The 15973-nt window shown below is 35.4% G+C and overlaps 1 protein-coding gene across 2 annotated transcripts in view; it reads right to left on the bottom strand.

Moving 5' to 3' along the window:
- PDE4D (phosphodiesterase 4D) overlaps positions 1–15973 on the bottom strand; it is a 629197-nt gene that overhangs the window by 367818 nt on the left and 245406 nt on the right. The window contains exon 1 of one of the 2 annotated variants that reach the window (XM_084504097.1): positions 9967–11579. The exons of the other annotated variant lie outside the window; for it this stretch is intronic. Within the exon in view, the coding sequence (XP_084360223.1) occupies positions 9967–10235 (269 nt within the window). The 5' untranslated portion in view covers positions 10236–11579. Of the gene's footprint in view, positions 1–9966; positions 11580–15973 lie in introns of those variants that run through there. 2 annotated transcript variants of the gene reach the window in all.

Here is a 15973-nt window from a genome sequence, read left to right on the forward strand (position 1 = left end):
TATAGCCTCTGAATGGAGTAGAGAGTTCTGAGAAGTCTTAAATGACTCATCCAAAAACAATCTTGACAAAAATAAATAAATAAATAAAATGATGTATGGTAGGAACATAGCGAAAATTGTATTTTTGGGAAGCACGCTCTTTTAAAGGATCTCAGTTTCCAAGCTGGTTTAAGAGATCCTTGCACAGGTCATAGAAAAGGCTATACCATTGTCCTGACAAATTCCGATGAAAACATAAGATTATTACCAGCAAAATCTGACATCTTCTCCTTTCTTTCTTACTTCCATGTACTGCAGTGTGGGACATGGAGGTTCTGGAAGAATCACTGATGAACCATTGACTTTCCTACATGGAATGAAGGTGGCATAATACAACCACAATGCCCTTTCTGTTGAGATATTTTTTACGCATTGAAAGATGCAGTCAATCTTGAACTCAGAATGCTTCAGCCTTAGTGTTACTTTTTAAATTGCTAACACTTATCATATTTAACTTCTCTGATATTCATTGATTTTATTTATGCAAATCACCACATGCTTTAATATTGTTGCTCTTGGCAAGTCATCACTTGGAAGGCCAAAGGCTTGGTGTTATCACAGCTGCTCCTACAGTACTGCCACCAAATATTACAAACTCCTGTGTGACTATGCTTGTAACTAATTCTCTGATACATAAGCCTCATACAGCCACTGAATATACATATATGCAACACAAAAGAGAACCATATGTAAGGTTTCCAGTCTGTGACTGTCACAAGAAGTAATACTTAAGTACATAATTGCACTCAAATAATTGTTTTGTGGCTGGAGCATCTAACTTTGCCCTCTTTTACATACTTTGCAGTCCTCTGAAATGAGTGATACTGTTTTGAACTAACACTAAAAAGTTTCAAATATTTCTTCTGTAGTAAATTCTTTTTTTATTTGGGAAAAGAGCTCATTGTGAAGTCAGTTCTTAGGCTTTTTAATTAATATTTTCTGTGATCTTGCTGGATTTCCACATTTAATTATGTGATCTAATCTATTTCCTATGACTGCATGCATTTGCACAAGTCATTTTATTCTTCCTTTTGATTATGCAATGTGCTACATGCTATGGTTGTAAATTAACACCTTTCTAGAATTAAATGTCTGTGACTGTACCTATGAAAATACAGCAGACAATAAAGGTTCTTGCAGCTGCAGAGCAAGATTCTGGAAAGACTGGAATAAAACAGCTAGCTGTTTTGATTTTGTGAACAATCCCATCCCCAGAAGAAAATCTACATGTGCACAAAGCTAGATGACTTATTTATTTGAATATAACTGGATAATTATTATATTAAAATGGACATCAGAAATATCTACTTTTCCTTTAACTTATTTAATAAAGAAGATAAGAGAGATAAATTTGTGTCTTAAAGAATACTATCAAAGTTCTTGGATATGCCAGCTAGTCTGGCCCATAAAGCAAATATACATAATTGTACATCATACATTGTTAAACACTAAGACAATTTAAAGCATTCCAAAGCTTACTTAAATAATCTATATTCCATAAATGTGCAGTCTGCAATAAATCAACATCATGTTCTTAGTCAGGAACATACTTGTGGAGCACCTGTCACAGTGAAATTGTAACTGATTAGCTCTATCTGAAATAAGAAGAATATTTACTGAGTACTGATAAATTTGATACACTGAATAACGCAGACAAGATATGTACATATTTTTGTTAAAGAACTGAATGAAAAGACTTTGCAAAGGTATGACATTGAAATTAATGGGTAGATGTGGAATGTTTTCTGGGAGGCGAGCAAACAACAAACAGAGAAGCACAGTACGTGTAGTGTCGTGCCATCTCTGATGAAGGAGAAAGAAAAAAAGATGGCTTGCTGAACTTTAAGGGTATAGAAAATGGAAACTCAAAACCCACTATACATTTATTAAACATACTGATATACATCGTATAAAATAGTAGAGATTTACAAGATTATTACCTAAAATTTCGCAGCAAGGGAAGATGTCAATATTACCAATATTATTTTGTCACCAAGAACAAAACATTAGTTGAGCATGAGTGAAAGGACACGTCTGGCAGTGCATCCCACCACCAATGAGAGACCACACCACTGCAAAGCAGTCCAAGTACCAGCAACTTGCTCCAGCTACAGGCAGTTCTAGGATTGGCCGTTTTCCCCAGATCAGGACAGAAAGAAGCCTTCTGCTAACAAACAATTCACTGTACATCTGCATAAACCAGAAGTCTGTCAGTACTTTGCCCATTGACAGAAGAAAACTTCCTTTTTCCAGTCAACAGTTGCACCTCATGGGACTAGTACCTTGCCAGACTGAGATGCTGAAACACCTCTCCCACTCTGCTTTCTCAGTTGTATTCATTCCCTATGTTGAAATGAACTCTTAAAAACGTTAAGCTCAGTGTCCTCCTCAAACATCAATGAAAATAATAATAATAATAAAGGTACTTGGTACCAGATGAAAGAAGTATAAAATAAACAACCAAAAAGTTCATTCATGAGAAAAAGAAGAAATTTCATTAGAGTTAAAAATAGAGCAAAACCTACAAATCCTGAAGAAGCTGAAGCTCTTCAAGAATGTGTGAAAGGAATAGATGGGTAGTTGTTAGATTGTGTTAAAGAAGTTTTAAGAATATGTATTCCTATAAGAAAGTCATATACTAGTAATACGAATTGTAACAAGAAATTAAAAAGGAAAACAAATTTCTTAAACTTTTATGACACATTTGAAATGAGGAGGTTGCATACAAGTAACTACAGAATATCTGTTCAATCTTTAATATAAAGCCAAGGTACAGTGATGTTCAGATTCAAAACTGAGGAAAAGGCTACCAATTTCAGCTTGAATAAAAGCACTGAAGATGCTTCAAACTGCAGAACAGACAGGATTGCAAGAACTGTGGAAAGAATAAATAACCTGTTTTACCAAACACAAAGAAAACAGTAAAATACACATGCAAAATGGAAGTGAAGACAGCAAGTTTGCAAAATGCAGAGTGATCCAACAAGAAGCAACATGGGAGACTGCTTGAGCATAGTTTTCTAAGATGTTATACTGTAAGCTAATAAAATGGTTCTATAAAAGGTACAATATCTTTTTGTAAAATTCATAAAAACAATACAGAAGTTGGAGAATTTGTCATGTTGGAAGGGTACCAGAGTTAAAACCTTTGCAGTCACACCTAGTAGCTTTCAATATAATATAAGATATCATGAAAATTTGTGGATGCAAAAACACTCTTACAGAGTAGTTCTTTGCATTTGAGGTTAAAAAAAAAAAAAAAAAAAAAAAAAAAAAGAGAGAGAGAGAGAGAGAGAGAAATGGAAGTAGAACTGCAGGAACCAGGAACTCAGTTCTATTTATGATAAATTATTTATAATTTATATTAAATTCTGTCCAATACAGAACATGACATTAAAAAACAGATCAGACTATGCCATGGCATAGCACTTCAGCTTTTAAAATTTTCCAAGAAATTCAAGATCTACCAGGTACATCATTCAGAAAAGCTCAAACAGTTGAGATGGGTTTTATTTTAGAAACAGAGATGCAATGGGTGCTTTATAGAAGAAAAATCTTTTACTAGCTAATCTACCTAGACAATTTATTGGATTTCTGAAGTGTTTTTTGGGTTTCTTTTACAATACCATCCAGAGTTCTACTCTAACATGACTCCCATTTGGGATGATGCCTTTGCTTCTTCCTTTATGGGGAAATGGATTGTATTCTTATCTTTATCTGTCTCTCCTCAGCTTTGAGCTGTGGAAACAGTATCATTCCTGTTTGACAGAAAAAATAAATTCCTCTCAGTAGTTAAAACCACTGTGCAGCATCCTCATCTTACTGCAAACCATTCTGTATCTACTGGACAGCATCATATTCCCCTACCTCATTCTTCACCTCTGCCCCATCAATCCAAGGATATGTGTTCCCAGACTCCATCAAATACACAAACTGTATTTGCAAGCTTGTTGTTGTACATGAGGATATATGTATGATATATTATCATACATATTTGCAATGTCTCTGTGACAATACCATCAATACATTATTTTCTGGAAATAATTCATGCATCCTTTATTTACACTACTATGGGATCTTCACTGCATATCATCCAGAAAAGCAGTAGATCAATCTAAAAAGTGTGGAAAACAGTGGAAGAGAGTTCACTAATATGTCAGTTGTTGCCTTGATTAAAACTTTATTTGGTCAGTTGATCTAGAAAGCATGAACAAAACTTAAGTGAGAAAAATCAAAGAATCAAAATCAGAAAAAAAAAAAAAAAAAAGTTCTCATAAAATTAGGAAAAATATGCTGCAGTCTAGCTAGTCTGAAATAGTCTTCAAAAAAATCCACTGAAAAAAAAATCCACTGAAGTTTGAACTACTCTGCAAAATTCCCTAGAATGTTTCAGCTGTTAATATAGAGTATACACTGCTGAGTATTTTATACACATCATTCCCCACGCATGTATACATTACATTATCCTTCCCTAATGTTCTTAGCAGTTATCATCCTATCCTACTTTGATTGGTCTTCCTTTTCCAATACTTTTCATACACCAATTTCATACACAATTCATTTGCCTGAGAAGCACTGAGTAGTGAAGGAAAGAAAAACATAGACATACATTAAAAGTTTTTGAAGAAAATGCGCTTTGAAAATTAGAAGAAGATGTAGTAAGAAAAAGACTATACTGAAGTTATTCCAAAATGAAACTACAGTTTAGTACAGCTTCAGCATAAATACATTGCATCCAGCCAGAGAACCACATCAGGTTAGGCAGACTTCAGAACAGCAAAATGTTTGTAACTAACACTTTTGATTTTTTTTTGTACTTTGTACTTACCGCTAAAACTGAATGAAAAGATGTTGTGAAATAAAAATAAACAAGAGACCTGAGTTTATCAATACCCTTATGCCTGCTACACATTCCTGAAACTTAAAATGGCACACCCTACCCATATCTATCTAAACTATTTCTAAGGCATCTATTGTTGTCATACGTCAGCGCCAAAGTCAATGTAAAAATATTTACTATGGGTGGGGACAAAGGTTGGCTGAATTCAGATGAAAGTACTACCTATAAAGGGGTACATAATTGCATTTTTACAGTCAATAAGCATATTAAATGTTTAGGTTTGGGTGTGCACATGAAAAAAAAAAATCTAACAAAATATAGAAACCCCAAACATCAAAAAGTGAGCCTCAGAAGAGCTAGAGAAGAGACAGAGATATCAAAGGGGAAGAATAACAAAGAAACCACGATAACCAAACCCACTTTATGTAATAAAAAGAATGTTATTTATCACTATTTACTCTATTTGAATACACACACAAAAATAAATCCCAAGGGGAGCAAATATTCTGTCCAAAACTATATAGACATCAGATAAAAAAATACTACCATTTGAACATTTTGTGTTCACACAGAAAGATTAAGGCAACAGATAATAAAATTCCAAAAAAAAAAAAAAAAAATTAAGCGCATGCAAGTGATGACTTCATACTTTCAATTAAATAGATTTAATTTAGTTGCTATGTTGCACTGACGTTACTAGCCTGCTCCAAATATTTATACTTCTTGCTTCTCCTTCCTTCCCTACAGAAAGGAATTTTTCATGGAAAATAAAGGAAAGCTGACTTCCCACGAGTTGCTAAATCCGTATGGTTTAAAGTATCTAAACATCCTTCCACAACCTTTGGACGTGTCACACACACTGATTGTTCACACAGCTGGGGAAGAGTCAAGTCTCCCTCCCACAGATCCCAGTCTGCATGATCCCACCCTAATGACCACCCATGCCAAACTGCACCAGGCAGCAGGTGGCTAGAAAAGGCATGGAAATAGCCAACCAAGAGAATTCAGAAATCAAACTTGTCAAGCACGCACCAGAAGAGTTAACTTATCTTGTTTATATCTTGTTGTAATATGTGCTGCTCCATCACTACGCTAAGCATACCTCGAATCAGTATGACTGCTTTTACACTAATTCAATATAATGCAGATTTCTGAGGAACTTGAATTGATTTTGAGTGTATTTGAATTCCTGGTCACAAAGCTTTGAAACACTTGATTCTTTCCAGTTGTTTCCTATGGACTGCCACTGCCTGTAGACTGACAGTGGTCCAGGCCAACTGCATCCTGGGCTGCATCAACAGAGGAGTGGCCAGCAGGAGGAGGGTGGTGATTGTTCCCTCTGTTCTGCCCTTGTGAGGCCCCACCTGGGGTGCTGCATCCAGGTCTGAGGCCCCCAGCACAACAAGGATGTAGGGCTGTTAAAGCAGGTCCTGAGGAGGGCCACAAAGATGATCAGAGGGCTGGAGCACCTCTCCTATGAAGACAGGCTGAGAGCTGGGAATGCTCCGCCTACAGAAAAGAAGACTCCGGAGTGACCTCACTGCAGCTTTTCAGTATTTGAAGGTGAGTTATAAAAAAAGATGGAGAGCTCCATCAGATAATGACAGAACAATGGGGAGTGGGTTTAAACTAAGACAGGGGAGATTTAGATTAGATATTAGGAGAAAATTCTTCACTCAGAGGGTGGTGAGGCACAGGCTGCCCAGAGAAGTCATGGATACCCCATCCTTGGAGGTGTTCAAGGTAGGCTGGATAGGGCTTTGGGCAACCTGGTCTGGTGGGTGGTGTCCCTGCCAATGGCAGGGGTTTGGAACTGGGTGATCTTTAAGGTCTCTTACAACCCGAACCATTCTGTGATTCTAGAATTTCAAAATGAGTTAACTGGTTTTAATTTCATAGTTATAATTCCAGCAAGATTAGCTGTAACACTCTCTGAAATGGTAAATTATTCCAAAATTTCTGCATCAAAAATGAAGATCCCATGTAACTCTACTATTTAGTCTCCTGTTTCAACTTGCTCTAAGTGCAGCATTTTTCCCCTCTAAACACCTAGAATTAGTAATTGGGAAGTTTTTCTGACAACTATTAAATGCATTCAGAGTTACAGGTAGGTGACAACAAAGAAGAGTGGGAAGGAGAGGAGAACTCAAAATGTCTGAGGCTACCAGACTTTCAACTCAGATGAATTCTGTGTTGAAAGAAACATTAGCAAATTTCCCATTACACTCTTACAAGTGAAATCAAATTATATAACCACCTTTCTGAATGCAGTACACTGAGGCCTTTTATTAAGTTATTAATAAAAATAATGAAAAACTATGAAGTCACACCTTTCTGAAAAAAAACAACTCCTTCAGAGAGAAAACTTACATAAATGGCCTCACCCATTTCTTAAGAACTCCTAGCAAGTGTCTCAAGATACGGTTTTGAGAACCAACAGTTCAACTTTTCTGGAAAGGTAAACCATAGAGCTTCTTACAGAGATAATAAAGGCTTACATACATCAACCTTTTAAATCACAAGTAGTTACAACCTCTTTTATGCATACACCATCACCCCACAGTATTAAATGGACCTGTTCATGAACATTGCATCTTATGGTTGAATACCTCATCACATTAACAACAAATGAAGGCATTTTGACAGTTCATAACCAAGTCATTTGTGCAGTATGAATTTATGCAAACTGAATATTCCTGTCACATGATTAAGATTATTAACTCTTTTATTCATGTTAACAGGATAATAGTCACATAATACAGTAAATGCATTTTGGTGTCAGAAGTTTTACATCCCAAGCCACTGCAGGAGGAGAGCTGCAGGCCTCATGAAAGAAACGAAGAACTGGGTTGTTAGAAGAACTCATCAGCCTACCTCCCACTCCCTGTATCTGTATGTCATTTTGCATTCAGGGAGTTATGTATCAGCTAAATGAGTTGTTCTCATGCACTAGACCTGTTCTGGCTGTATTTCATTCACATCATTGCAAAACACGACAATGTCTTTTGTGTTACAAATTTAATTCTTATGTTTGGAACTGTGTGTGTACATATACACATATATATACACCATAAAAAAAATAGCATTCTGAACTAAGTGGTAATTTTGCAAGCTCAAGAAGGTCAGGAATATGATATAAATGGTGTTCCTTTTATTGGTGGCTTCAATAAGATCAATATTAAATTTTTTAATGTTTGTGTGAACAGTGCACTAGACAAAATGCATTTAAATAAAATTATACTTTTTAATACTATGCCAGATTTGCCCTTTCACATTGCCTGAATCTGCTTGTTCCCTTCATCACTGTTCCTTTCTAATATATTTCCCTTGTCTTCTTGAAATGTCCATAACACAATCACATGATAAATTTCCTCAGTAATCTTTTGACAGACTTACTTTCAGCTTACAACATAAAACAGTTCTGCCCAAATTTGCTTTTCATCCTGCATGTTCCCATTTATAGACTTTTATGAAGACCAACAGTTAGAAAACCTTAATATTTTTGCAGATTACGCATAACTGTTAAGGGAAAATGAAGTCTCCTAACTTCATCCAGTTTTCTCTGTTACACACACAGTTACACACTGTGTTACACACACAGTGATCATGCATACTGGTTTCAAAACACAAATTCTTTAAGTAAAAAGGCACACATTTCTCCCACCTCCCTTTCAAGGGTAACACTATCAGAGGAGATCTTGTTACTCTAAACCAGGTCTGTAAATAGCACTCTGAAAAATAGCAGTTATAGTAACTTTTTTTGCTATTACATTTTAATGTACCATAAACTAAACTTGCTTGCCTTTGATTCATTTTGTCTTAGCTACACATCCATGCACTTTAGTATTCCCTTACCGTAACCATCCTTCTCCAGAAACCTTTATTGTTTATTATGCTTCATATATTTATCATTGAATCATTGATTAACCCCAACATTACATCATTTTCCCCTTAAATGTACTTACTGTGATATTTTAACACACTGTACACAAATACATTTTTAGCTGCAAATATGTACATTGTAAAGATTTAGGTACATGTGTATATAAAATGCAATGCTCATAAAAGATATATTCCTATCACATTCCTATGGTGCAGATTTAATTTCAGGCAAATGAAAATAAGCTTGAATAGCATATATCCATTTACTGCTTATAATGAATGATTTACTTTCTATAAATATATTTCACACCCCTCCTTTCTTTACTTTACATTTTATTTGAAAAATAATGGGTAGAAAACCTCATAAGGACAAAAACATAGAAGACATCAAGATATCAGGACTAGTAAAGCAAATAGGAATGTATTATGGAGTTTCAACAATCTGGTATGTATCATTTGAAAAAAAAAAAAAGTAATGAAATTATACTGCTGTTTTACAGAAGATGGATGCAAAAAAATCAATCTCTTTTTTAGATTTGATCTCAAACACGTGGCTAAGAAATGACTGGCCGTTTTAAAAAAAAATTGTGCTACTGAATCATTTCACAAGGGATTCCCTTCCTGTCTTTCCTTTGTTCATTCTAGCAGCCGGTTTAATAAAGTACTATTTCATAAAAATGTCTATTTCCACTCCGCATTATCAAGTGCTTCTTAATTTGAATTCTGTTAAGAGATAAACTCCTGCTATCCTGGTTTTGTGTTTAAGGGCAGGGGCTCATTAATAAATTTTATTTATTGACAACGTTAAGTGGCACATTAAATTAGAACAATATGAAGAAGAACAACAACTCTAGCCTGAACAGCACAGAATCAGAGAAGTACTGTTCCTTCTTAAGACTCCAATTTTTGTTTCTGGGGGAAGGGGAAGCAAAAAAATAAATAAATAAATAAAATTGGAGAAGTAAAGTAGATTTGGAAGCAAATATATGTTTTCCTACTTGTCATTTGGAATCTAACTCACTGTATTAAACTTCAGATCAACTCAAGTTAACTTGGTTTACAAATTAGAACTATTTAACTGTCTCTCAACCAGGCAGAATCATGCTGAGATTGAGTAAGCAAAAAAAATCCCTGACACCAAGGAGAGAAATGCTTTATGGAGACAAGTTAACCTGATGTCTCATGACAACCTGCTCAATGCTTACCAGGTATGTGCCACAGTGAAACGCCGCTGCTTTGGTATGTTGCTGTTCAGAAGCATCCTGCGCAAAAGCCTGGGAGAGTTTCGAGGAGAAATAACTGGAGACAAGCGGGGAGAAGCAGATGAAGATTTCCTAGATGTCCTGGACTTCTCATATTTCAACAGGTTTTCCCTCAGGGTCTTCACAAGATCTTCATTTAACCACGGATTTTGGCAGTGAGAATTATCCACTTCAGGAACAGTCAAGGTGTCCGGACTTGTCTGCTGAGCCATGTTTCCCAGATAAGCTTGTTAGTAAGCTCTACTACAACCTAATATCGGTTTGACAGCTTTCCTTTCTACGTCTGCTCCCAAGAATCGTGCAGAGCTCCAGCTCAGCCTATTCTGCTTTCAACATGGTGACGCCTGCCCTCAGCGTCTCTCTACAGATAATGATCTGCAAAGAAAAGAAGCAAGCTAACTCCTTCACAGAAACCTATTAAACATTACCACTCCTCTCACTGTCCTCTTGCCAAAGATCACTTATTAGCTATCATAGCGGGTGAGCATAGGAGGAAGAAACTGCTTTAGCACAGCCTTTGTTGGAGCTATAAAGCTGCCTGCTAAACTATTGGAACTAATGTGCTGCAGCTGCTTGAGTGACTTCTGGTTATGTACATAAAAAGTGCTGGAGGAGGGCTTAAGCATCAGATGTGTGCTCAATTTTGTTTGGTTATTCTTTCCATTTGCTTACTGCTGAACCTTCAGGGAGGCTGAAAGGAGGGGGGAATGCTGAATATCTTCTGTTTTGTGTATGTGTGTTTTTTTGTTTGTTTGTTTGTTTTTGTTGTTTGTTTTTTGTTTTCTTACAGATTCTATAGTATTTATCTTTGTGGTCCCCATTTACAAATGAAGATTACAAACTTTTACCTCAAACTAACTAGCAAATGCAACAATTAAATAATGCAAAAGGATTGCAGTTCTGCCTTCTCTTCCTACCCTTTTCCCCTCTCCCTCCCCCTCCCCCATAAAAACCAGGCCAATGACAAACACTTTTCAAATACATTTAGGAACGGCTAATACCTGTCACCTTGCATTTTCCAGAAATACAAAACAAACATGAGGTTAAGAGCTGTACACAGACCAGAATCAGACTATAACAGCTACTAGCATCTATTTAATGAGATGTTCTTAATTCAGTGTACCACCACATCATGACCACTACTTGAACTACAAAGTGCCTTTTTTCTATTCACAGCTGGCAAGGAAACAAACTAATGATATGAAAAGGGAACCTCAGATATACAGAGAAACAAAAGTAATTGCATTTATTTAATCATTGCATACTGCTATTAAATTTCATTTTTGAAATATTTTTAATGCAATTTTGCAAACAAGATAACAGTGAGTTTTCTGATCCAACAACACCTTTTCCAGTCAATCCTATGAGGGTTTTTTTTTTTATTCATTTGTAATTAAAATAACTGACTCCAGCTATTCTAGAAATTTTTATTAACATGCTCAGTTTTGTTCATGACTGATAGCAGACAAAGACCTGTAATAACCGGTGGAAGGCTAATATTTACTTAAGCTTGCTGCATTCACATTTACAGTGATGACAATAACATTTCAGTTATAACCATACTTCCTGTTCATTCTGCAGCAACAAATCATCATTATTTTATGAAAGATTTCTTTTCTAATGTCAGAGGACTGGTTACATATAATTTTTGTTAGTGCAATATACTTTTCTGTTTTATTTTATCTTACAATCCTGCTTTACTCTGTGAATAAGAATTTCACTATAGAAGCACACACAGTATCCAGGTTTTCAATGGGGTGAAGGTTCTTTGCGTACAATTATATGGCCACACGTGAAAGGCCATACTGTTATCTACGTTAAGGTGAAATCAGAAATCCTGCGAAAGCAGCCCTGTGCCGCAAAGGAGAGGAATCACCTTTGTACTTAGCATAGAAGCCATGATTCCTGAGAATTATAAAGAGAACATCATCATGCTGTTCAGTTGAACAGCAACTAAAAGGTCAACTTACGTTAAGAATGACATTGCTATCAGGTGTCAGCCACATTATGTAGACAAGTTTAACTGTACTGCGTCATATGTGAAACGTGATAACGGTGTATTTACAAATTTAACTCAATCTTGGACAGTGCCACAGAATGCAGAAGTACCATGCATCCCACTTTTGTCTATCTTTCTGATTTTTTTTTTTTAGAGTTATAAGATTTAATCAGGGCCTGAAAACCAACATTGCCCAAATATAGACTAAAACAGAGATACAATTGACAGTACAAAAACAAATTTATGTTGTGTCTTACTGAGAACAAAATTTAAACTGGAAATGAAGTGCTAATCCACAGACAGAAAAATAATTGGATGAAATCATAACTAAGATATAACTAATACAATAACTGCTGCCACTCCTTTTTCTTTGGAATAGCATAGACAGCACCATTCCTCAAAAAGGAAAAATAATAAAAGCGTACTTTATGAAAGCAATTATTTTAGATCTATGATGAACAAAAAATATCACTTCTTGTAGTCTACTATTCCACATAAATTCCATTTTTTAATTATTTTATTTTTAATTTCCCCAACAATACAGTTTGTATAGAGACTTCTGTTCTTTTATACTATGAAATACTGCCATCGTATGTCTATTCTGAAGTATGGTCTTCAGAGAGCAGCAATGGCTTTATAAAACTAAAAACATCATTTTTTTTGGACATCAGTGAATTAACCACATCAACAAGACCACTAACACTGATTTCAGTTCCTGGTTTAAGTTGCACTACATTACAGAGAAAGTGATAGAAGAAGGAAGTATTAGTCCACAGATCAGTTCCATTTTCTTCAGCAATACTAGCATTAAGAACCATTAACTTGACACCTTGCAGTATAGGCACCAAGAGGAGTTGCCACATATTTAAAAAGGTAATGTGCAATGTGTACAGAACAGCAGGATAAGACCCTTTAACAGGACAACTGAACTCAGCCATTATAAAGTAACATCATTTCCATGAGCAGCTACTTAAAACGTTTTTCCTTACTTGAACGAAAATCCATTAATGGATTAATCTGAATTTCAATGTTCCATTTCCCCAGACACCATAATCTGACATACACTCACCTCTTTCTCTTCAGAAAAATATCTAGGGGTACTAAAGGAGATACTCACAATCAGAATGACAGACTAATGCTTTTCATTAGATCAGAACCACAGACCAATACTTCTAATTAATATAAAGTCTTGCTACAAAAATTATTTAACAATCTGTTGAGCCAGTATTTGTCACCACCTAGAACTTAGATGTCCTATGACAACACTCTATCCTTTGGGCTGATTTTATTGTAGATAAAAAGTGTAAGCAGCCTTCATTGTAATAAAAAGCCGGGGCTTAGTATCTAACAACATAAAATACGGATAAAATATGGTGTGATTTAGATGAAATGCTTATTTTACAGTCAGAAGTGGGCAAAAGAACAAGGCAGAAAGAGGACAAAATATTTTATAAGGAAAAAAAAATCATTTCCTCATTTCCAGTAATCTTAACTGTACATAAAAAAAAAAAAAAAAAAAAAAAAAAAGATGATAAAATACTTTTTTTTTTTTTTTTTTTCTGTAGAGATTATGGTTCATTAACAAAAAGACCTATCTGAGAAAAGTCTTATGAGGAGCAGCTGAGGGAATTGGGATTGTTCAGTCAGGAAAAGAGGAGGCTCGGGGGTGACCTTATTGCTCTCTATAGGTATATTAAAGGAGGCTTTAGCAAGGTCTGTTGGTCTGTTCTTCCACGTGCCTGGTGACAGGAAGCGGGGGAATGGACTAAAGTTGCATCAGGGGAGGTTTAGGTTGGATATTAGGAACCACTTCTTTACCGAAAGGGTTGTTAGACACTGGAACAGGCTGCCCAGGGAAGTGGTTGAGTCACCACCCCTGGAGGTCTTTAAAAGATGTTTAGATGTAGAGCTTAGGGATATGGTTTAGTGGAAGACTTGTTAGTGTTAGGTCAGAGGTTGGACTAGGTGATCTTGGAGGTCTCTTCCAACCTAGGTGATTCTGTGATTATGTTTCAATAGACATATCTGATCCCCCTATAACAATCACCACAGTTACTAAATTTAGAAAGCATTAGCATCTACTTTTTTTCCACTTCTCTGGGGGAAAATAAATAACTCTTCAGGTAAAAACAAAAGTTTTTTTTTTTTCCTTTCTCATATGCTGAGAAAGAAAAGTATAGTGTACAATGCCAAAATGACTGTAGGATTTTTAAATCCAGATTATTTTTAAGAAGTCTTTTATTTATTTTTAAAAAGAAATGAATTAGTTTACTAGGCTCTTCACCAGTCCTACTAATGAGATCATTGAAAGTGGACTGTGAAATTCAGGCACAAGAGATATTTGCTGATTCTTTCAAAATAAGAACACTTGAGAGCTCATATATACTATATTTCCAAAAGCGAATGTTGATATTGCTTACAGTATGTTTATACAGTATATCTGATTCACTTTGATTAAATATTCTAATTTAATGTACCCACAATTAAACCTGATTTTCCAACCTTTCCTTAGTCATAGTTGTACTGTTACAAGTTATGCTGAGATCAGATTTAGTCTTCCCTGCTATGCATTCAAATAAACCAGTTTCAGGCTCAGGTCAAAAGCAGAGAACTAGAATCTCATAACGGAAGCTCAGTATTACAAAAACCTAGAAGTACCAATTGCTTCTATTCTCTTCCAGTTACCACTTATTTTTTTTTATTTTTATTTTTAATGAAAGTTCATCATTCAGTTCTTGTAGTTTTCTTCTATTTTGTTAAAAATATTTCAAAAAATATATATATTTTGTTAAAAAATATCCTTCTCATGGTAATCATACAAAAATACTGAAGTGTTCAACACTTTGTTGATCATGAAAACCAGAAAGAGCTACAACATATGCATGAGAACAATCTAATAAATTCTGCTAATATTCCTGCTTAAAGCAGGGCCGGGTGTAGGGTCACAGCATGATGAAGAACTCTAGTTCCACACTTGAGAACAGTGCAGAAGTGGGAAAGAGAAGAATACAAAGTCAGGTGTGGTTGTGAAGAAGAGGTGCTATGTCATATAAGTAAAGTATTCTAAGATCCCATCTCTTATTTTCAGTAACATCCTAATAGAGCAATGGCACATAAAATGGCATAAAATGACCGATTCAGGTCAACTTTCCTAATAGCCCAGCAGACATACATATATAAATATGCTTTCAGAAAGAGAAGAGAATAAAGGAAGAACATCTCACAGTATGCCTGAAGTCAGGTATGGTATGTTCACTACCAATAAAACACTTGAAGTCACTTAAAATTTTAGAGCACTTCTATTCTTAAGAAGTTCCTAAAAACAAACAAACAAACAAACAAACAAAAACCTTCTTTCAAGTTTCAGCTCAGATTTATATTGCAGTTTAATGAAGTGGTACTGTATTTAGTCAGTCTTCTTTCTTCTTATTATTTTTGGAGTATTTGGAAATGTGGTGATTCTACAATAACAAAGTGCTGTTCAGTTGCTGATTCCCAAGCAACTGATTTTTTGTTGTGTCTTCTGTGCACAGCAAAACAACACAGATAAGGGAACACTGAGCATATGATAATAAAAGAAAACACAAAATAGCTGCTTTTTAAAACATAGCCAGACTCCAGTCTGAGAGAAAAGTGGAAGATTTTTAAATCCATGCATGAAGAATTCAGCAATATTTTATTAAGTAATTATTAAGTATCAGAGAAAACACTTAGATATATACTTGCAAAATAATTTTCAAAATGGAATACAGACCGACAGTGGAACTTCCAAAAAAGCTGTGAATTACAGAATCACAAGAAGCGAGGCTGAATGCTGTTTATAGCACGGTCAAGGAGACTTGGGCACAAATGCTTCACTTAGAGTCACAGAATCACAAAATACCCCGAGTTGGAAGGGACTCACAAGGATCATCGAGTCCAACTCCTGGCTCTGCACAGGACCACCCATAA

Source organism: Aythya ferina (genome assembly GCF_964211825.1).
Source record: "Aythya ferina genome assembly, chromosome: Z".
In the NCBI taxonomy this organism is placed as follows: Eukaryota; Metazoa; Chordata; class Aves; order Anseriformes; family Anatidae; genus Aythya; species Aythya ferina.